Source organism: Typopeltis vanoorti, chromosome 4 (assembly GCF_054136105.1).
Source record: "Typopeltis vanoorti isolate ZY-2024b chromosome 4, IOZ_Tvanoo_1.0, whole genome shotgun sequence".
Lineage (NCBI taxonomy): Eukaryota > Metazoa > Arthropoda > Arachnida > Uropygi > Thelyphonidae > Typopeltis > Typopeltis vanoorti.
Window position 1 is genome coordinate 71,183,171 of NC_143552.1, and position 25,358 is coordinate 71,208,528.

General features: G+C 36.2%; 1 protein-coding gene across 1 annotated transcript in view; it reads right to left on the reverse strand.

Annotated features, from left to right (window-relative positions):
* tho2 (THO complex subunit 2-like protein) overlaps nt 1-25,358 on the reverse strand; it is a 779,097-nt gene that overhangs the window by 664,128 nt on the left and 89,611 nt on the right. Inside the window, exon 7 of the mRNA XM_090391861.1 lies at nt 10,056-10,189. Coding sequence (XP_090247987.1) covers nt 10,056-10,189 — 134 coding nt within the window. The remainder of the gene's footprint in view (nt 1-10,055; nt 10,190-25,358) is intronic.

Below are 25,358 nucleotides of genomic sequence, written 5' to 3' on the forward strand. Positions count from 1 at the left end.
AGATCTGTATTTAAGTTTTGTCGATTTGGAAAAGGCATATGACAAGGTGCCAGAGAGAGAGAATCTATTCAATACGTTACAGTTATATGGTGTCAATGGGGCATTATATCAAGCAATACTTACAAAATTAATAACGGAAAACTCACATACAAAGATTATTTAATAGAATAATTTTCGCCTGTGTGTCACAGGCATCTTCAGTACATTTTAAGCTCAAATTATACAATAACTGACAATTCCAAAAAGCGCCATCTAAGTAGCTGGTGTAAGATAACTAAAAAGATCAATAAATTTCCTAACAATATTAGGAAATTTATTGACCTTTCTTTTACCAATTTATTGACCCTTTTTTACCAATACTTTACCTTACAGTAAAGTTGGTAAAGAAGGCCAAATGCATTAATAGATTAATATTCCTTAAATGATGTAAGATGGCTCAGGTTATTCCTACCTGTTGTAAAATAAAAGAAGTTTTTAGGTCCCATAAAGGTCATTGGATCTACTTAAAAGCTTGTAAGTCTCTTTTTAAAAAAATCAGTTACAAGAAGCTAAAAAATCTCTTTCCCTTTTAAATAGGGAAATTATGGACATCAAAAACACTCTACAATCTGTTTTAAAGGTTGAAACTTTAATACTATAGTACGCATTCGAAGTCTTACCTAAAGGTCTTTAATGAATTCGTGACAAGCTAAAATGCAAATTTGAATCACTGGTCAGCCTATCTAGATCCAGTAATAATGCTATTGATACAGATAAAGTAGTTATAAATGTTTCCGGACGTCCACTAACAGACTGTGAACATTGTTTTATCAAAAGGACATGATTTTGCCTTTACGCCAAATAAGGTGCCCCTTATGGATTTTTTTCATAACATAGACAGAGGTATTCGATCCTTATCCCAAAAAACAGCCAACAGGTTACGTTTTGAATGTGCGGAAATTCTTTTTAATGCCAAGCCTCCTCGTCCTAATCTTTCTTACTCTTACTTAAAAGCATTGAAATCACTGAAGAACCATAATTTAATTATTACGAAAGCTGACAAAGGGAAGGCTGTAGTGATTCAAGATAGGAAGGAATATGAGAGAAAAAAGGTCTTTATTACTTCGCGAGACTATTCAACTTATAGGCCTCTTACATCGGATCCTACTGGGAGTCAATTAAAGAGACTTAATTCTCTTATAGATTATGTATCTGCATGGAATGAAGATCAAAAGAAAAAACTTAAAACTTCTTCGGTTGTCCACCTAGATTGTATGGGTCTTCCGAAAGTTCATAAACCAGGCATTCCGTTGAGACCTGTCGTAGATTGTATAGGTTGCCCCACTTACAAAATCTCAAACTTTTTATCAAATTTACTCTCCTCTTCAACTAGAAGAACTGATACTCATATAAAAAATACTTCAGATTTCAAAAATAAAATTTCAGATCTTCATTTGGACGTTTCTGATATCATGATCAGTTTAGATGTTTCTTTATTTACAAATGTGCCTCTCTCTGAAAGCATTGAATTACTGCAACAGGAATTTCCTTCAGACATTGTAAAATTATTTGATTTCGTAATACATTCTGGTTATTTTTCCTTAAAAAATAAGTTGTATCAACAAATTGAAGGAACAGCAATGGGCAATCCTCTTTCTCCTGCTATCTCCAATTTCTTTATGGAACATTTTGAACAACGTATCTTTGACAACATTTCTCCCAGACCTACGCATTGGTTCAGATATGTCGATGACATTTTTGCTCTATGGAATGGCTCTTCTGATGAACTTCAAAAGTTTCTCACTAGGCTAAAAGCACTTCGTACTAGGATCCAGTTTACCCTAGAAGTAGAATCAAATAAGCAGTTAGCCTTTTTAGATCTTCTAATTCTTCGTCAACCAGATGGTAACCTACATTTCTCAGTCTATAGAAAGAAGACTCATACAGGCCATTATATCCATCCTGAATCTCATCACCATCCCAGTCAAAAGGCAGGAACTATTAAAACACTGGTTTATCGGACCCACTCCTTTTGTTCTTCAGACGATCTTTTACAGAAAGAACTGCAATATATAACTTCTTCCTTTCTATCTAATGGTTATAAGAATTGCTTCATTAAAAGAGCTTTAAGTAGTTTTAATATGTCTTCCTCTTCAAATACAGAAGAAATAACACGCATTCCTATCCCTTATGTACAAGGCATTAGTGAACGTATAGCAAAAGTTTTAAAACCGCTGAATATTTTTGTTGCCTTTTGACCGTTTAGAAAAATCTCCACCTTTCTCACTTCTCCTAAGGACAAGCTTCCACACCTTAATTATCCAGGTGTCTACCAGATTCAGTGCCTCTTGTGGATTATCTTATTTCAGACAAACAGGAAGATCTGTCTCTATTCAGCTAGAAGAACCAATCTTATATTGAATACTTTAAACCTGAAAAGTCTGGACTTGCAGAAAATGCCATCTTCACTAGACACAGACTTCATTGGAGAAAGACAAGAGTCCTTCACAAAAGTCAGTTCCTCATGAAATGCCTTTAAAAAGAAGCAAACTTTACTTCATTCTCCTAACTTAAACAGATCCAACGGCTTATGTCTATACCCTTTATGGGAGATAGTACTTTTTAAAACTTAAGCAATACTTAGTCTTTGAGTTGTAGGTCAGCAGTTAGAAATGAAGTACAGGAAGATGGTTTAATGTTAAATCTGGTGTGAGACAGGGATGAACATTATCTCCTCTGTTATTCACTATCTATATGGATCACATTATGAAGGAAAGTGGTATTAAACATGATATCAGAATTGGAGATGTTAATGTCAGCACTTTGTTTTATGCGGACAATGTTATACTTCTAAATAAATCCACTACAAGTCTGCAAGATTCTCTGATTAAAATAAATTTATTTTAATCCTTTATCCAAGTGTGAACAAACGAAGTTTGCATCTGAAAGTATCTTCAGGACTGGGGTAAGGTGGTACAACACTGGGCGACTCGTTGCAAAGGTGGAGCAAGCTAACATCACTCCTATCTCAGTATCTCCCATAATGCAAAACACATCTCCTTGTGGATATGTATAATGTTATGTATTAAGGGAAGGGCCATTACCCAGACCTTTATTGAGGTCTCTTCAGTGGAACTTGACATTGTCAGCATCCAGGAATGCATTAGCAGAGCTAATACAGGATTAACTCAAACAGAATGGGTGAGGAAAGATTAGCAAAACAAGTGTTCCCTGACAGGTTGGCAGAAAAACAACCCAGAGGAACACCAAGATATAGGTGGATTGATACAGTACAAAGTGCCTTAGACGATAGAAATATAAGATCTGATAATGTTGGAGTCTTGACAAGTAACAGACTGATTTGGAGGAAAATTGTAGATAGGAAGTTAGTAATGATGTAAATTTTTCATGTAGTACTATCATATCCTGTACACCCCCCTTGAGGGTACATGGCAGGAATTTGATGATAATGAGTAAACTGTAAAAAATTAAAAGTTAAGAAAATGGAGAAATAATTTAAAATACCAAGAAAGGTTGAATGAATAAGAATGCTATATCATAACTACAGTGTATGAGTCATTTCAGTGTGGTATCTTCTTCAGAATTATGAAGGACACTCTCTTGTGGGGAAGTAAATGAGGGATGAAAAGTGAAAATAGTGGAGGGAAAAAACCTAGGTGTTATATACGTATCTTATTATTTATATATGTCTAAACTCTCTTTTTATTAATTACTTCTTTAATTCTAGCTTTTATAGTATCCTGTCCTTCTTAAGCCCCTCTAATATTACAATCTGTTTTAGCTAAATTCTATTCTTTCTGTGGCCAATCCTTCTATTGGATATGTGTGCAACTCTCAGCAAACAAAGAGAATGACTTGGGTTTGAGCTAAATTTCTTCGGATGCAAATCTGGAATTAACTTCTTTTTAGAATTAAGAAAAATTTGTTTGTTAAAGATGTGCCATCTTATTTCCTATACAAGAGAAGTCTCCTTGTCAGATAGTTAACAACCAGACTAACCCATGACTCTGGAATTGAGCTATTAATATTCCCAACTTCAAACTCTTAATGAACTTGTTCTAAATACAGTCGTGGCTAATCCCCCGCGTTTGAATTCGTACAGGTCCTAATCTTAATGAGCGGTGCATTGATTTTAAAGATCAGGCAATTTTATAAGGTAAAGAAAACAGGAATGTTTATTCATTCTATAGTACGTTACACAATTATCAAAATTACACCTAACTAAGCTGAGTTATTACGCTTGCATGTAACGCTATTTAACCGGACAAAATCTCACCACAATTAATACTTCACATTAAAAGACAATATCAATTTAAGATGTCCTACTCTCATTCATTTAACACATTATGCAAGAGATTATTCCAGTCATTCTAAGGCTATTAGACTGTGACATTTTTCAACAATTCAATATCAAACTCTACTACAACACACCTCTAGAATTACAAGAATTAGCTAGTGGATTACATACTAGAGCTTTGCTGCCAGTTAATAAGTCCTATCACATAATATACCAGCACTTTTCTACACTCTAGCTTTGTTCAGAATATAATGGAACTAGAAAGGTTTTACATTACCGACCATTTAGATCACGCTGGCGTCTCCACTCAAACAATTCTGCTGAATTCACGTGGCTAGTCTTTTCATTCTACGGTCCATTGTCTTTGAATATGACCAACCAGTGATTAAGTTCATGAATCACCTTCATGCCGATGTAAGTGAAACTGCTCTGCCTGGATAGGTCCTCGTGGTTCGGCATGAAACTTCGGTCCTTGCTTACAGTCTAGCTGCACCATTGTTCTGCCTGGACTGGAACACTACCTCGCCGCATAGCCATCGCTGACCATCATTCTTCCCGACCGCTCGAACGACTTCCATCGGCACCTGAAAGCCAAAAGGAGAAGCAGGAGCAAAAAAAGCCCCAAGTTCGCGCCACCCCAACTTCTTATATCCTCGCATAGCTGCTCTCCCTACTACGTCACCAATTCCTCACAGCACCTGAGCCTTTTGCACTCGGTACTATCTTCTGCTCGTTACGTTTTCAGTGTGGATATCTTGCACGTACCTTGCACACGCTACTGCCTCGGGTTATGTCTTTATGTCGATTATTTCACTGTGAAGTTTGATCTAACCTTTCCCATTCCATTACAATTCTCACTAAATTTCAATTTTTGTCTTTTACTCACAGGACAGTTAACAATGTAAAAAAATTTAGAAGAATTTACAAAACAAAGGACTAATATGTTATTTACAGTTTCATTTATACCCATATACAAGTACCTTTTTGGGAAATTTTGGTATCTTAGTTAAATCCCGAATGAAATGTTTTATGACAAATTTAACCTTTCATTTAAGATTTAACACTAAGTGAATTCTACCACCTTTTTCACAAAGATTGAGAAAATAAGCAGGAATGCTGAAAACATCAGCTGCATCCTGTATGGAAAACTGATATAACAATTAAAGCATTTCAATTATTTAGGCATAGTTTTTAGTGAAGATGGCAAATTAAATATGGAAACCACAACAGAATTTGCATAACTGTTACAGATGAATGAACTCCTGTGAAATAAGAGAGAAATTACTAAAATTCTGAAAATTAAGTTAGAAATAAAACAATTGATCAGACCTCTGAGAGAGATTAGGGAATTGATGGCACCAATGACGGAATCACATTGCAAATTGGAATATTAGAAAGAAACTTAACCTTGTTAAAATTCAGGAATGTGCAAACAGAACTAATATGAAATAGTATGGTCACTTAAACAGAATGGGAATGGAAAGCTTAGAAAAAGATTTTTAATAAATTGAAGACAGTATGATCTGACAATACTCGAGCCCAGACGGAGAACTTTGGAAGAAATGTGTCGATTAAAAGTTCATAACGAGAAAAACTTTACAGGTAGTAACATCACAATATGAGCCTCTGTAGCTCAGTCAGCATATACGAAGCCCTTTGGTCGGAAAGACCAGGGTTCGATTCCTGTCGGTGACGTGAGAAACTTTTATCTGGTCTCTTTCGATGAAAGGTGAGTTAGCCAGTATCATGCACAGTTGGGGGGGGGGGGGGGAGTTTCCCGCTCAGAAACTCGGTTCTTCATCCCCCCAGAACAGGCAAACCGGCATCTACAAACATAGGACACACCGGGAGGAATAGGGCTAACCACCTTATCCACGATATGGTAGTGGTTAAATGCAGAAAAATACTCGACACTGTAAGGTAAAAGGAGAGGGAAGGAATAAGAACAAGAACAACACAATATCCTGTACACCCCCTGAGGGTACATATAAGGAATTTGATGATGATATGGTGCCTTCCTGCACTGAGTCTTTGGATGCCTTGGATGTGTCACGTATTATAATAATACTTCTTCAAAGCGTATACTGTCTCAATTTTTTTCATATGCACCAACATTTTCTTTTCTTGTTTAAGTCAGTTAATTTAATCAAGATCTTACTGGATATATAACTGACTGACTCTGGTAACCATCATTATAAGAAAATACAATGGGTATGCTATTCTAAAGGAATACAACAAAATATCCACTATACAAAACTACTCCTGATATCCCTATTCTGAAGGCCAATCATATAATAAGGTATAATTACAGATCGAGTGCTTAACGGTCAAAGCTGTATAACTGAGAGGAGACCTCCACATAGCCTTTAAAGGAACGGAGAACCGACCACCGCTTCTGACCTAATGTCCAATCCTCACCTTCTCGTAGTGCACCCTGTTGGATATCTACTTGGATAACAAATAAACGAGGATGGGCTGGCAATTTGGGATTTAGCCGACCAAATTGTATTCTTATTGGTTAAACCAAAATAAAAAATGATGGTACAACACGACAAAATTTCGTGCCGGTTGGGGCGTTGCTCGGTTAAACAAGGGCCCCGGTTGTTTTCGCCAGGGAACCAGGGTGAACAGCGAAAAGTCAGCTGCTGGAACAAATCTGAAAAAACACCCCAACTCAACATCACCAGAGTTAAAGATCAGTACAATCAACATAAGAAACCGGAATGGCAAAGAAATGGAGCTAGTTGAGGAATTAGATAAGTACCAGATAGACATAATAGGGGTGATTGAAACAAAAAAGACAAAAACTGGTGAGATCTTTCTGAGCAATAAATACAAAATGTCATATTCAGGCAATGACAATCAAGGAAAAGAAGGAGTTGCCATAGTATTTAACACAAAATACGAGGCTAATCTTCTTGAATGGAAGTCAGTCTCAAGTAGAGTAATGTGGGCAAATATGAGAATGGGGAACTGGACAATGACACTTATTTGTGCCTATGGTCCCATACAAGGTTCTACTAAGGTAGAAGTGGAGGAATTTTTTGACGCTTTAGAAAAAGCAACAGACACAATGAAATATGAAAAGTTGGTCCTTGTTGGGGATCTAAATAGCAGAGTAGGAAATGATTGCGAGACATACAAAAATATTTTGGGAAAATTTCGAGAAATGAGCAAAGCTAATAATAATGGTAAATATCTGTTGGATTTCTGCTCAGGACATGGACTTGTTATTACTAACACCATGTTCCAACATAAAAATGTGCACAAATTCAAATGGAGAGAAGAGGCAAGGAATAAGAAAAGTCTCACTGACTATGTTATTGTTGAAAGTGATGTTTTCTCCCTGGTGCAGAACACCAGGTGTACAGAGCATTTGAAATTGGAAGTGATCACTATTTAGTCTTGAGCAGGATAAAATTGAATTTCATATTGAAAAGAATAACATGTAAGAAAGTTTTAAAGCGAATAAAAGTTGAGCAGCTCTCAGATGTGAACTGTAGACTAAAGTACAGAAAAATTATTGAAGAAAAAATGAAAGAGTTTGAGAACAGGAATCAAACCTTGGAGATTCAGTGGCAAGCCTTGAAGAAAGCCCTGATTGATTCAACCAGAGAGGCATGTGGTGAAGTCGTCTGCAGGATAGAAAAATTAGAACTCCATGGTGGATGTTAAAGGAAGTTAAAGAGGCAGTGAAGGAAAAGAAGAAATCATATCAAAAATTCCTGGCAAATAAGTCGGATTGTGCTCTTAGAGAATACAGAGACAAATGCAAGAATGCTAAACACTGTGTAAAATTACCTAAACAAAAGTCATGGGAGGACTTTGGCAAGAATATAGAAAATAAACATTAAGAAGGTGGCAAAATATTCTGGAAGTTGTTGAAGAAGCTTAGGAATAGAGGAAAGAATACTGTAAAAGGAGTTAGAGATGATAAAGGTGAAATGAAAACGGGAGAAAAAGATATCCTTGAAGTATGGAGTAATTACTTTGAAAAACTGCTAAATGAAACAAGCAGTGATGACAGCACAGTGGTAAAAAACACTCAACAGGAATACATATCCATACTTGAAGTAGAAAAAGCCATCAAAGGCTTGAAATGTGGAAAGGCAGCAGGAGTAGATGATATTCGACCAGAAATGCTGAAGTATGGTGGTATAGAAGTCTTACAGTGGCTGCAATGCATAGTTCAGAAAGCCTGGAGAGAGGGATGAATTCCCGATGATTAGAGTAGAGCTCTCATAGTAGCCATATATAAAAAGCGAAATAAATCTGAATGTTAGAATTACAGATGTATTTCTCTACTGAGTGTTCCTGTCAAGATCTATGCAAGTATACTTGAGAAACGGTTGAGAAGAATTGTGGAAGAAAAGCTTGGTGAAGAACAAGCTGGATTCAGGCCAAATAGAGGCTGTCAGGATCAGATCTTCACTTTACGACAAATAGTCGAGAAAGCATGGGAATATAACAAAGATCTGTATTTAAGTTTTGTCGATTTGGAAAAGACATATGACAAGGTGCCAAGAGAGAAGCTATTCAATACGCTACAGTTATATGGTGTCAATGGGGCATTATATCAAGCAATACTTTGTCTTTATTTGGGTTGTAAGTCAGCAGTTAGAATTGAAGGAAGTACAGGAAGATGGTTTAATGTTAAATCTGGTGTGAGACAAGGATGTACATTATCCCCTCTGCTATTCATTATCTATATGGATCACATTATGAAGGAAAGTGGTATTAAACATGATATCAAAATTGGAGATGTTGATATCAGCTCTTTGCTTTATGCGGATGATGTTATACTTCTAAATAAATCCGCTAAAAGTCTGCAAGATTCTCTGACTAAATTGAATAACTGTTGTAATAGATATGGTATGAAGGTCAGCAATAAAAAGACAAAGACAATGAAAATAGGCAGAATCATTGAAAATGCCAACTGTGTTGTGAATGGAGAACCTGTGGAACAAGTAAAACATTTCAGCCTTAGGCACGATTTTAGTGAAGATGGTAAATTGAATATAGAAATAGACAACAGAATCAGCAAAGCTGGTATGGTGGGAAGTCAACTGAATAAATTCATATGGAATAAGAGAGAAATTAGTCGGAACACTAAATTAGCTGTATACAAGACAGTGTTCAAACCAATTTCAACTTATGGATCTGAGAGCTGGGTCAGAAGTAAAACACTTGACCAAAGACTAGAGACCACAGATATGAGAGAAAGCTTAGAGACGTGAACAGATGGCATCAATGGCAATATCTTATTAAAAATGCGGATATTAGGAAAGAACTTGATGTTGTCTGCATCCAGGAATGCGTTAGCAGAGCTAATCTCAGGTGGTATGGCCACTTAAACAGAATGGGCAAGGAAAGATTAGCAAAACAAGTGTTCCTTGTTTTGCTAATCTTAGGTTGGCAGCAAAACGACCCAGAGGAAGACCAAGATATGGGTGGATTGTTGCGGTACAAAGTGCCTTAGATGATAGAAATATATGATCTGATAATATTGGATTCTTGACAAGTAACAGACTGATTTGGAGGAAAATTGTAGATAGGAAGTTAGTAATGATGTAATTTTTTTCATGTAGTACTGTCATATCCTGTACACCCCTTGAGGGTGCATGGCAGGAATTTGATGATGATGATGAAGATGATGATGAAATAAAATTATATAATTTTTTTATAAAACACTTATAAAAGTTAAATTTCACTTATAAGTGAAAGTTTTAATAAAGTTATTACTGAATGAAGAGCTTACCAATTAAAGATTTGATAACCTCCAACATATAAACACAATTCACTTTACCATCAACTTCCTGATTTAGCTCAGCAGTTAACTTTGCATATCCTTCACTCTCTTCACGGAAGAGATTGAACTTATGCTGCTTGTAGCTAGAATTAAAATGTGAAAACACTATTATGAGAACAAAATAATGAATTGGCAAGACTATGAATATGCAAATTCATAAATTAAAAATAAAATTTGATTCTGTGATGAGAGTATAAAAGGTAACTGAATCAAATTTAAATATTTGTTTTAAATTTTATTCTAAACAAAATCAATTCAGAACTTTTGTAGGAAATTTAACTTTATGTAAAAATCTGAAGAAAAGTCACAGTTGAGGAAATGAGGAATAATTGCATATATTTAAGTGAAATTAAATTGCAATATTTAATATTTCATTTATTTTATCAAATGTTATATTTCACAAATAGCTCAGCAGCTAAATGAGAAATAATATGCAGTATAGCTTCAATATATGTAGAGCACATTTCAAACAGAGAACCTATCTTAATAAGCACTTGTCAAATGAAAAATTATGATTATAGTGGATATTTATATTGTTGGACAGAGCAAAAAATACTCTGCTAATTTTCAGTTGATAGTTTTCACTATATCATACAAAAGTCATATACTCTTTTCTTGTTAAGTTTTGTTATGCCTTATTTTATTTTTTATCAAGTATAACTTGGATAGAAATAGTTTTTCTGTCGAAGGAACAAAGCCATAGGGACACTTTGGCATTGGGCAGTTGCCAAGGGTGTCTGATTCTAGATCTTCAAAGTTGTCATTTCGACAGTTGTGTTAAATTAACATGCTTTCAAATGGCCCTACTGGGAAATAATTTTCTGTTACACTGTTTAAAATATCACATTTTTCGTGATCATTTTCATGAACTTAAATCCTCTTTGAAGGTTTTTTTCTTTTTAATAACTTGTCCACAAACTTATAAGATTTTCTCTCCGTGAACCCTATCTTCTGATTAATCATGACACAAGCTTTCTTGTATTAATAAAATTCTGATAATGTACTGATAAAATAGCATAATTCACTGATTATTTTAGCTGTCATCAGATTATTATTTGCTTTGAAATGAATGCTTCATATCGGTTTGATTACTGTCGGGAACATGACACTAACATGCAAAAGAAAAGAATGGAGGTAAACAGTGAAAGGGTTGAGCTGATATAGCCACATTTGCCTATTTCAGCACATCTCTAGCTCATCAAGGAACTAGATATGTGCTGAAATTTCTATATTAGTATGAAGCAAGAACGCTTCATCTGTAATATTCTCTAGTTATTTTTATATCATGAGATTGCACATAATATAAATTAGCATCGTACCGGATATTGATGAATGGTCACATAAAACAAAATTCTGGTTTTTCTCCTCTTTGTCAATTAATAGAGTCATTTTCTTCCTGCATTCTGCAAATGTTAGCTTATTCTGGCTGAATATAGATATAAATATGTCCAGAGAGAGAGAGAGAAAAAACATTCTGTTGTCTTCTGTTTCAAGCCTGAACCTTTTGACAAAAATGTAAATTGCCAGCATGATGCTTGTATATGAAGCACACCACAGAGATAGCAATGTTATTTCATATATAAATTAATTAATAACTGGTGTAAATGCAACATGAAACACATAAACCATAATATTTGCTTTAATTCCTCTTTGTAACTGCCTTGTAACAGCAGTACTGATAATGAATTAATGATGAAATATTTAAAATGTTTACTATTAATTCTTAATTTCAACTATAGTTGACCCTTGAAGAACATGGGTTTAAACTGCATTGTTCCACTTATATGCATTTTTTTTTTTTTTTCTGAAATAAATATATTGAAAAATTTTTTGGAGATTTGTGACAACTTGAAAAAACTCACAGACACACTGTGTAGCTTAGAAATATTGAAAAAATTAAGAAAAAGTTAGATATGTCATGAATGCATAAAATATATATAGATACTACTAGTCTATTTTATCATTTACTACTATAAAGATATACTGTATACTATAAAGACAAATCTATTACATCAGATGCCACATACTACACACACACACACACACCAGCTATCGTGCTTATTCTTCAATTCATTCATACTGCTTGCACTCACAACATCCAATGGCAATCCATTCCAATCGTGCACCACCATATAAGAGAAAAAATCTAGTCCTCACCCCCTTCTTAGCGGCCTTCATTCTCAGCTTCCTAGGATGCCCTCTCGTCCTTTCCCCACCCTCCATAAATTGAAAATTTCATCAATTGAAATCCTGCATGACTCTTTCAGAAGTCTGTAAGTCTCAATCATATCTCCCCTCTTTCTCCTGTCTACTAGTGTCTGCAGTCTACAAATTCTCAATCTGTCTTCATACTCAGTATTCCACAATCCTGATATCATTATTAACACCCTCCTTTGTACTCTCTCTCCCCCACCATAACAGAATCACAACAGAAACCAGGAGACCAGACCTGTGCACAATAGTCCAACTGAGGTCTTATCAAGGCCTTGTAAAGAAGCAAAATAACATCCTTATCTTTACATGTGAACATTCGTTTCAGCATTGAATTATCTTTTGAGTTGTATTTGCAATCTTTGCCACACGACTCCTTCAACTTCCTATCTATTAACACCCCAAGATCCATAGCCTCATCAGTTTCTTCTAGCCTAATCCCACTAATATAATACGACATTGGATAGCTAATCACACCAAAGTACATGGGCTTACATTTATTAACATTAAAGTGACAGCCATTTTCACATGCCCACAATTCCAGCCTATTCAAATCATTCTGCAAGTACTGCATATCAGCTGCACTTCTGATTACCCTACCTATCTTTGCATCATCAGCAAATGATAATATTTCACTTCTCAAATCCTTCCCATTATCATTAATGTACAGATTGAATAACAGTGAAAGCACTGATCCTTGTAGCACACCATTTTTTTTTTTTTTAATCTTTGTACTGGTTATGGGCAGAACTACCCTTACATCACGTCCAGACTTGATATCTGTCATTCAGCCATCATCTTATCCATTCCAATAGTTTATAATCCAATCCTATATTCTCCAATTTATGTAACAGTCTTCCGTGCTGTAATCTGTCAAAAAGCCTTAGCAGAATTCTGCGTAAGCCCAAGCTGTTTTAAGTCCCTATAACTATCTGCACTCCATACACCATGTAAAGAGATGGTGGCACAGGCAAACCTCATAAAAATAGATCTTGGTTATTTTTATAATAATTTACTTTATTATTATTATGACTATAGGCTAGTGGGTGCCCTGTTCCCACCACCTGGGCATCAACTACCCAAACATCACCATCTCTTTTAATCACTAAGCCTGGCTTATGCAAACCCACCCTTTGTTCTTAAAGCAGTTGTTCAGAATGGAGACCATGGCATCGTGCCTCCTCATGCAGACCCCATGGGTGTGGAAGCAACACTGGGCTATATGAGACAATGTCTCACTGTAGTGGCAGCCAGCCCTACAGTTGGAGTTGTCACTACCCCATAAAGCTGGGCGGGCTCAAGTAGGCAGGGCATTGATCCTCATCCTGATAAGGTGAATATACTCGAACCTAGGGAGGAGTCTGGTGCCATCCCTTACCCAATCATGCTGGGGAGGCACCAGATATGACTCTTTTAAAGGAGCACCATCTACAGAACAGTGCAACAGAGATGCCCATCTCTTGTGTTCTGCAGGTGCTGATTCGATTAAAGTACCTTGATAATGGGACCAGCCTTTAGCCTGCCTAAAGTCTTCTTGTATTAATGGGCTATAGAAAGCCTCTCTGCAGATGAGAGCAGAAGATAGTTCTAACTGTGCGATTCTTGACAGCCGCAGGTGTGGGATCAGCCATCTAAGTGAAGGAACACTAAGACCACCATCCTTCACCCTCGCATGGAAATATGCAGTGTCAGGTGGAGCCATGATCTCAAGGCTGAACGGAGAGCCCTGTCCATTAAGGACAGTACCGAGATATATGTCCTACCAAGCACCAACTTGTAGTAAAAGCGAGGTAGGAGATAGTAGGAAAGGAGAAACAGTCTTTGCTGGGGCTTGAGAGGAACTTTCCTCAAAGAAGCGATCCCAGCTTCTAGGATAGAAGACCTTCCCTTTGGGGTGAACATGATACTGAGGTATCGCCACTCTTCCAGGATGGTCAAAGCATGCAACGCCCTCCCGTGCAGGGAAAACTCTACAGCCTCGACCTTAAGCTTCTTGTCACGACCAGAGGGGACAAGAGCTAAAGAGCAGGACTTCTCTACATTAATAGAAAGGCCTCGAATAGAGAAGAAGTCAACTGCCCAGTCAAGGAGTTCCTGCAAGCCTATCTTAGTAGAGGCTACGAGAATAAGATCGTCTGCAAAGGCCATAGCATTAAAGGAAGAAGCGCTTAGAGAGTAGCCTATATGGCTAGGAAGAGAATGAAAAAAACTCATCTATGACGCAGTTAAAGAAAAGGGGAGATAGAGGATCACCCAGGCGAACACCCTGTACTGCAGGAATAGAAGTTGCATGGGACCCTGTAGTGATAGTGATGGAGCTACCCAAGTATAGCTCCATTACATAGGAAAGAAAAGGTTCTGGACATCCAGCAATAGACAACGCTCGAAGGAGAGCAGGAAGGGAGACACTATCAAAGGCCTTTTGGAGGTCCAGCGACGTCATATACAGAGGCTTAAGGTGGCGTCAGGAATCAGAGAAAAGAGAAGAAAGAAAATATATATTCTTGGCACAGCCATTTGAAGGGACAAAAGCTTTCTGTCTATAATCATGGTGTATATGTTGCTGAAGTCGTTTAACTAATATTTTATGATAGAGTCTAAGTAACACAAGGGAGATGGTAACAGGTCTAAAGTCTGATGGACAGGTTGAAATTTCTTTTTTCAGAATGAAGATAGTTCTTGAAGCAAGTAAGTATGGTGGTGTTACTTTACTGGAAAGGAGAATGTCCACTAAGTCTTGAAGAATCTTCAACGGCATCTTCTGAAGCCTAGACGCAGGAAAGCCATCAGGTCCAGAGGCAGAGAAATTGGATGAAAGAGCTGCTTTAATCTCCTGGATGGAGACAGGCTGGTATATTTGAAGGGCAAGAATCGACCTCAATATCGTAGGTTGGTCATCATAATCACAGAAGTGTGGAGGTGGAGCAGAAAAGACTGTACTCCAGAATTTTACAAAATCATCATGTAAGTCTGCTAGAGGTGGAGGGGAAGCACCGTCAAGGATGGTTTTGGCACATTGCCCTCTATTCTTTTTATAGAGGGCCTGCATAGCTGCATAGGCCCTCTTCCTCTGCTTCCTATTTGACAAAGTCAGTGTAGAATGAGACGTAGGTGATGTTGACGAGGCATGAAGTGTTCAGAGAATTCAGTGTGGAGGTAGTCATTCAACTGATCTGTGATATCCATTCCCAGAAGGTGAGTCTGGATGAGGTATTTAAGAATTTGATGGTTATATTCTGGAAGAGGAGGATCATCTAGAGATGTCAGTCCTCTTCGAATCAAAGCCTCTTCTTCAACAGCAGGATGGTGGCTGGAAGATGGAGAGGCAGGGACAGGAGATGCGGAGATATTACCTGTCCCTCCCTGTGGTGGATGGGCTGCCAATTCTTGAAGTAAGGCTTTGTAACTGGCTTTCCGTCTATGACACTTGATGGCATCCAATGAGAACGCCTTAAATAAAGCCTCATTGATTTTCTTTATCACTCGAGCCGTCAACTTGATCTCATGAGTGGCGAGGATCTTTTCTTCTTCGGCAGTCCAACATGCTTTGACACGCTCTGTTTTCTTATTACAGCATGTTGGCTTCGGCTGGATGTTTCGAGGCACGATGCACGCCAAGGCCAACTGCAGTAGAGAATGCATGATCGCAGACCTGACATATGAAGTGTCTGCTCCTTGACTGCCAGTACAAGCATGATGAGAACTTGAATAAATGGGTTGATGACAGTCTTTGAAGAGCTTTCTTTTAACTTTCTTCCTGAGGACACCACTGGAACGGGTAGCAGGATCACCTCCAAACAAGAAACAGACATCCGGATTCACACTCAAAGAGTTTCCTGGCTCCAGCCTATAAGAGTCAGAGCCTTCATCTGATGAGGTATTGCAAGCGAGGAAACTTAAATCTTGCAGACTCACATTCCCCATATACTACTTTTTGATACGTCAGTCAGCCATCCTCTTAACCATGCTAACATTCTACAAACTAGACCCATTTTCTCCAATTTATGCAGTCTGCCATGCTGTATTCTGTTGAAAGCCTTAGCAAAATCCAAAAGTAACATGCCATATTCATTCCCCTTGTCTAGTTCAATGGTAACATTGTTATAAAATGTGAGCAAGTTGCTAAAACATGACCTTCCCTTAGTAAACCCATGTTGTTCATTACAAAATAGTGATTCGCTGTCAACCCATTTCTGAAAGCAAGCCCTAACCAATTTTTCTAAAATCTTCACCACGTCTACTGAGATACTAATTGGTCGATAGTTGAATACATCAGTCTTTGCACCACCCTTGTGCAATGGAATTACCATACCTCCTTCCATTCCTGCGGAATCTTCCCTGTTCTGAGACTCATATTAAACAGCCTGGTCAAAGGAATGGCCAGTTCAGCTGAACAGTCTTTTAGCACACATGCTGATATTACATCAGCCCCTATTACTGAATTCTTATTCAGTTTGTGCAACAGCTTTAATACCTCGTCCTCATACACCTGCATTTCTTCATCTAATGAAGAAGTAACAGTGAGCTCAATGTTGCGTAGACCAGGTTGATAGCTTTTAACAAAATCGGCACTCATTAACTAAACAACCTCTTCTGCATCTGTAACCCTCACATCATCAGGATTTAGAAGTTATTCTTTATATTCATTCTCTCTTTTACTTGCAGTATATCGATAGAATTCTTGTGGGTTGTCTTTAGCACACAGAGCCAGTTTCTTTTCATACTCAGACTTTGCTTTCCGTACAACAGTTGTGACTATTTTAGCCTGCTGCTTTTAATGCTCATAACGGATGTCATCCTTATGCACACAGTATTCCTTCCACATCTTCCTTTTCTTATGAATCTGTTGCTTAATAAGATTACACATCAATTTGACTCCTACCCTATTTATTCTTTGAACTCTCAGGACACATTCTGATATCGCATCATTCAAGTGTTGTTTAAATGTTTACCATGCACTCTCGATATTCTTTCCATCCAGCAACTGATCCCATTCCACTGAACTCAGTATATTCCTCAGTTGGTTATAGTTTTCTGCTTTGTAGTTCAGCATGTAACCTTTTCTGAATGGAACATTCATAAACTTGGTCACTTCCCAAGTGGGTACCGCATGATCACTGTCACAAACTGGAGGCAGAATAGTTACGTCTTTAACTGAAATGACCTATGACACTATAATCAAACCTAACAGCCCTCGAGTTCCTTCTGTCACATGCTGCTTGAGGAAGTTGTGCTGCAACAGCTCAATAAATGCATTTTCATTCTTCTCATGAGAATCTACTGCTACCCAATCAATATTTGGATAATTAAAGTCTCCCATTATGATTACGCTTTTTTGCGCTCATCTTTTCTATTTGGTGATGCATTTCTTCATCACTAGTTACTCCAATCCAGGTCTGTAACAACACCCCACTATGTAATTAGTCTTGTTAGATTTCACCTCACACCAGACTGCTACATGAAATATTGTTAGTAGTATTACTACAATCATAGGTCTCAACTCTAACTGGATTCAAGTCATCTCATATCATTAGCAGCATGCCCCCCCCCCCCCTCCTCTCCTGTCCTCTCTATTGTTCCCTAAAAATAGTGTACCGTGACACTCGTTATCAGTTAGTAGGTCTGATTCTGATAGCCAGGTCTCACTAATACCTACAATCTGAATTAGCAACATATTGACTAAGGCAACAAACTCTATCCCTTTGTTTCTAATACTCCTAGCATTTGTGTACAGACATAATAATCTACTTGTTTGTTCTTTTGTACTGTCTTGTCTGCACTCTGCCTGACACAGTTGGACAACTTGCAGATCTCTATTATTCTCTAATGCCTTAATATGTAGACATCTTTGCACACATGATAGATCTGAACTGGACAAACACAAAACCGAAATCGTTCTCTCCTCAGCAACATTTCCATGACAAAGCCCATTCCTGTCATTAACACAGTTATATAACATTGTTGCTCTTACACTCACATTCATACCATTCCTCCCTTTATAATTTAGTTTCCCTGACTCTCAATGTTAAATCTCATACCAGTTATTAGTTTTTCAAGACTCCTGATACCAAATGCATTCAGGTTTAGGCCATCCCTCTTACAAATCCAATCCTCCCTCAAACTCACTCCACACATCCAAAAACTCACAACAATTCCTTCTACATAGCCTATACATTGAATCGTTTGATATCACAGTCCTTCTTCTTAATTCATTTTTATCATAGCAAGGTAAAATACTAACAATTTTCACTTTCTCGCACTCTTCAATCTCGCCTCTTCCAACAACCCTTTCATGTCATCTCTCATACTGAACTCATCGTCAGTTAAATCGTTCGTACCTACTACAACTACAATTTCGTTTACTTTTCTTTTCAGTTTTTGAATTGCTTGCATTATCTTTTTAATTTGTGCTCCAGGAAAACTCAATGTTATAACTCGCTCATCTATAGCATGTTTTATTATAGAGTCACCATACCAAATAACTTCTTTATTTTTACTAACAACGTTACTTACCTGATTTCTGTTATTTCCTGACTTAACCATTTCCTTGCTTTGTTGTTTTTTATTTTCTTGTTTAATTTTCTTTTTCTCCCTCTGTTCATTTAAGCACCTCTCACCTTTTCTGCAATTCCTGCATCGTCTCTCTGATGATCTGCTTCAACTTCGCTATGTTGAAAGTTAATTCATTTTCATTAATTAACCTCAATAGCAGGGCTAACCTTCTTGTTCTCGCCTGTGGTGCTTTTTTTTAGCATTACATTTCTTGCCCTTCTTTGGTGCCATTTCAAACATATACTAAACATGGAAATATCTAATAAAAATATGTGATAAAATACTAAATACACTAAAAAACACTACAATCTACACTAGTATATATTTTTTTTCTAAGTTGGTACCTCTGTCTTAAGCATCCATGTCAAATTGCCATTCTATCAAATAGTGCAGTTATAAAATTCTTTGTAAAAGAAGGATTAACACCAAAAGAAATTCATTCGAAGTTCTTAAAAGTTTATGGGCACTCTTCTCCTTCATTTTCGACAATTAAGAAATGGACTGCCAAGATTAAACGTGGCCGTACCAGCCTTAAAGATGATCCATGTGAAGGACATCCAAAAAGTGTAACAACACCAGAAATCATTGATCAAGAGTAAGATATGGTATTGGATGACCGGCGAGTCAAAGTGCGTGAAATTGCTGAGACTATAGGCATTTCAAAAGAACCTGTAGGATATATTTTGAATGAAGAATTGTAAATGATAAAGCTTTGCATAAGATGGGTGGTGTGCTTGCTCACAGAGATCAAAAACACACTCGCATGAAAATCTCTTAATAGTGCTTGGAGTGTTTTAACAAGAATAAAACTGATTTTGTGCATTGATTTATTACTATGGATGAGACTTGGATTCACCATTACACACCAGAATCCAAACAGCAGTTAAAACAGTGGACAGAAGCCGGTTGTTCAGTGCCAAAGAAGACAAAGTCTGTTCCATCAGCAGGAAAGGTCTTGGCATCGGTATTTTGGGATGCTAAAGGCATTTTGTTTATTAATTATCTTGAAAAGGATAAAACAATAACCAGGGAATATTATTCCGATCTTTTAACCAGACTAGACGAAAAAATTCGCGAGGAAAAGACCCGGTTTGCAGAAGAAAAAAATCATCTTTCATCAGGACAATGCACCTGCACATAGTTGTTTTGGCAATGGGAAAATTAAGGGATCTGCACTATGAATTGTTGGAACCTCTACCCTATTCCCTAGATTTGGCTTTCTCTGACTTCTATCCCTTCCCAAAACTAAAACTCTTCCTCGCTGGTCAGTGTTTTTCTTCAAATCAAGAGATGATTGCAGCTGTAGAGGGATAATTTGCAGATCTTACTGAGAAAAAAACTACAGGGACAGGGTAATGGCACTGGAGCATCGCTGGAATAAATGTATTAGTGTTAAGGGACATTATGCTGAAAAATAAAAATAATTTTGAAATTATAAATTCGTTTTTTCATTGTGGCCGAGGACTCTTCAAACCACCCTCATACAAAATACAGGTATCCCTCGATTAATGCAGTTAATTAATCTCTCGATGTTACCGCATATATCAAAATCGCATTAATCAAATCTAATAATCAATGGTAAAAAATACAATTCGTCCCTGATCGATTACTGTACTAATAGTTCGTTTTATATGGTACTCTTTTAGGAAAGATAATAAATGAATGCAAAGTAAATGTTTAATAAATACTTGTACCTACATTAGTTACTGCAATTTTTTTTTAATCAAAAGAAGTTATAAAGAGTTGTTTGAACAGTTTTCGTTTTTTTCTTATTGGCATAAATTCTACGATAACAAGTAAAATGACTCTCCAGACCTCGGCAAACGAGCATTCTTCGATTGATTAACATCTGGATCCATATCCATTACTTGCTGCTTAAGTGATTCTAAACTGTGAAATATTCCATCCAGTTCTTTGACTGTTATTTTCTTTGGAACCTCATCTTCACATTCCATTTGTTCGTTGTCTTCATACAAGCGTTGTTCAATTTTAAGAAGATCGTTGTCACTTTTGAATTCAAATTATTGGATTCAAATTCTTTTGAATTTGAATCCAATAATTCTTTAACATCTGCATCAACAACATCAAAACCAAGGTCTTCATCAATTTCAACGATTTCTTTGACCACGTTGTTCACAGGATTTTGAAAACAACCTAAGTCACTAGCGCATTCTGGCAGAAGGTTTTTCCAAACAGCTTCATGCAACTAGAAGACACTTGCTCCCAGAAGTCACGAATGTTCTCAATTGCGTGTTTAATATTAAATTTTTTCCAAAATTCATGGAGCGTAATCGCATTTTCTTTCGTTGTTGTTTCTACTGCCTTTGAGAAAGTCTTTTTAAGAAAATGGGCTTTGAAAGTTGCAATGACACTCATGTCCATGGGGTGTAGCAATGTCGTATTTGGTGGGAAAAATAAAACTTTCACATTCTCACACAGATCATTAAGAGAATTTGGATGACCACGAGGCTAGCAGTCTCGTGGTGTGAGCATGATTTTGTGTGGTAAATTTAAAGGCGCATTAATCAAAACTCTTGCCTCGTATATCAAGGGATTGTCACAATTAATTTCGCCGTGATAATCAAATCTGCATTAAGCAAGGGATACCTGTAGTTTATTATAATTGAAATAAGAGAGCCAAAAGGCTTAACTTCGGCGATACACAATTATTCAAATTAAGTGGATATTGAATCCAACATTATTTCAAAGCCGAATAGAGAAACTACATTTCACGCCGAATATATAGAAACTATAAAGTTTCAGTGGATCCAAGTGTAGGCAAACCTTTCATGACAGGAGCAACTCATAGTGAAGGTGGAGCAAGCTCCGATCACTAACCTTAGTATTTCCCATAATGTAAAACACATCTCCTAGTGGACATTTATGATGTTATGGGTAGTGACAACCCCCCCCCTCATAATGTATAACATCAGACATGTCCACTAGGAGATGTGTTTTACATTATGGGAAATACTAAGGATAGTGATCAGGGCTTGCTCCACCTTTAATACGAGTTGCCCTATCATGAGAGGTTTGCTTGCGCTTGGATCTGCCGAAACGTTTATAGTTTCTATATATTCGACACGAAACTCTTGTAGTTTCTCTATTTGGCTTTGAAATAAAGTTGGATTCAATATCCCCTTAATTTCAATAGTTTGTTATAATATTCCAAATAAAAGAAAAATAAAATGGAAAAAGGAGAGAGATACTGATGTATGTTAAATCATGCCATCAATATCAGTTAACATCAGAATTGGAAGAAAAAGCCCTGTTATAGGATCATCCCACTCCTACCAGACAATTTCAGGAGTAGCAACAGATGTGATAGATCCCAGGAACAAAGAAAGGTAAATATATCCTGGTCATGATTGATATGTTATCAAGATATGCAGAAGCTTGTCAAATAAAACACCAGACTTCTGAGACTGTGCAGAAAATTCTTAAAAATTATAATTTGCAGGTGTTGGACTCCTCAAATACTTCTTTTTCTCTGATCAAGGAACAAACTTTAATTCAGAAATATTTTTACAGTTATGCAAATTAGTGAATATCAAGCTGTCGGGAGATGGACCCTGTAACCCCTAGAGAGTGCATCTCCTGGGTGGCGGATAGGGGAGCCCACCATGTGTGTGAACGTGCGTGTGTGTGTGTGTGTATGGTGGGGTGGTCCGAATATACTGAATAAGGACTCGTGGACCAACAGGGCCATAAGGGGCAATCATCTTGATTGTAAGAGAAGTGGCACTCCCATGGACCCCTTAGCTGGATCTATTCTCTTCTTCTACTTTGAGAAAGATCCACTTGCTTTAATCTTTCCTATAAGGCCTTATCAGCCAACTTTACTTATTTTATGACCCTTATGCTATTAGAGTACTCGAGGGCCATGGGGTCTTTTCACTTCTGGCCTTACAACTATGCCCTCTCTATAAACCCTACTATAATTCTTCTATAACCTACTCTTTCCCCCTTCAATATACCCTATTCCTCCTATGGGTTTAAATTCGGAAGAAGGCTAGTTCAGAAGCCTTAAGGTAGCAATCCTACCACTGAACTATTCCATCGTCAGGCTGGTCCCCTGACATGGAGAACATAATTCTATTTGTAAGCTGACAGAAAAAGATAATCAGATTGAATCTATGGAAAATGACCCTGGAATGGAAAAGGTAAAACAAAAATGGAAACGACAAAATATAATACATATAGCAAACTGGAATGTAAGAGGAATAGCATATAAAGAAACAGAATTAGAACAACTATTAAATGAAAGAAATTTTAAAATAGCAGTAATCACTGAAACAAAGAAATTAAAAGGAACTAGGAGAACCGAAAATTTTAATGTGATATACAGTGGAGTCCACAGAGACCAAAGAGCACAAGCAGGAGTCATGATTTGGATTCATAACTCCCTTTCAAAACAGTTAAAACATTATAAATTATGGAATGAAAGAATAATAGAAGCTAGAATAAAAATAGATAGAGGCTATTTAACAATAATTGATTTAAATGCCCCAGAAGAAGGAAGAGAACAGGATAATATTGATTTTTATAATCAGCTACAAAACATATATAATAAAATAAATAAAAATGATTACATAACTTTAGCAGGAGACTTAAATGCAAGAATTGGAAACACGAAAATTAATAATAATATAGGAATACATGGAGAACATACTCTAAACAGGAATGGTAAAAAATTGATGAACTTTGTAGTTTATAATAACCTAAAAATAATGAATTCCTTCTATAAACATAAAGACATACATAAATATACTTGGGCAGCAAGAGGAAGGAAATCAATATTAGATTATTTTATATTAAATGAAAAGACATCGAAATTTTCACTAGATGTTAGAGTTCACAGAGGATATGAAATAAGCAGTGACCACTTCCTTGTTAAAATAAAATTAAGATTACCACCTAAATGGCTTCAAGTAACAAGAACAGAAAGAAAATTTGAACCATTTGTTTATAAAACTAGACTATTGAATGACACAAATGTACAATGACTACATGAACAAAGAATTAACCAATATCTAGATAAAATAAAACAAAATGAAGAAATAGAAATAGAATGGCTTAATATAAAAACGATACTAAATGCAGCAGCAAATGAAAGCTTAGGAAAGACCAAAAAATTCAATAAAAGGAAAAAACCGAAGATCTGGGATGATACAATCAAAGTAATAATCAAAAAGAAAAAAAGAAGCCTATCACAAATGGTTAAGCAGTAAAAGATTAGAAGATGAAATAGAATATAAAAGAATAAGAGCCATTGCTAAAAGTGAAGTCAGAAAAAGACAGAGAATCATGGAACAAATTTGTTTCTAATTTAGAACATGATTTATATAAAATAAGACCCAATATATATAAGATTTTGAAACACTTAAATGCAGATACCAAAGAAAACATAAAATAAAACAACACCAAATTGAAATTAGAAGAATTTCTAAATTACTACGCAGAATTGTGGACAGACAAATATTTAAAAAAAAAGACAACTGGCAAACAATTAATGAAAATGAAAAGGAAATAATTCAAGAAGAATTAGAAATCAGCCTGAAAGAAACAAGAAACGGAAAATCACCTGGAGAAGATAAGCTAGGTTCAGAACTATATAAATACGCAGGAACAAGATTCAAAGAAAGACTCTTATTATTTTTAAATAAAATTTATTCAACTGGTATCACCCCAATAGAATGGAAAAAAGCAATTGTGATTCCTATCTTTAAGAAAGGTAGTAGAGATGACCCTAAAATCTATAGAGGTATCAGTATACTAAATTCCTGTTACAAAATATATAGTAGAATCTTAAATAGCAAACTAATGAAATATTCCGAAAACTTTATTTTAGAAGTACAGAATGGATTTAGAAAAGGACGATCATGTATAGACCTGACCTTTTGCCTAAAATTATAATAGAGAAAAGAAGAGAATACAATTTAGAAACACATATTGCATTTATTGACTTTGAAAAAGCATTTGGCAAAGTTAAAAGAAACATATTATTTAACATATTAAAAGAAAGACAAATACCAAATAATATCATAAAAGCTATCACAAGTATATATGAAAATAATCAAATACAAATAAGATTAAATCACGAGCTATCATATATGAGAGAGATAAACCAAGGGATGTCCCCTTCAGCAACTCTTTTTTAATATCTACTTAAATCAAATAATAATAAAATGGAATAAAAATTTACATCAAGGAATTAAACTTTCTCCTACAGTGAACTTAAACATTCTCCTTTTTGCCGACGACCAAATAATAATTACAAATTCTGAAGATAACTTACAGAAAACTATTTTAGATCTAAATGAGATAGCCAAAGATTATGGTATGATAATATCAACAGAAAAATCAAAAACTATGGCCTTTAAAGGACAAGATCCAGCAAGAACTAAAATAGTAATAGATAACAAGAGCTTAGAACAGGTGAATTCATTTAACTACCTAGGATGTATGATCACATATGAAAATGAAAAA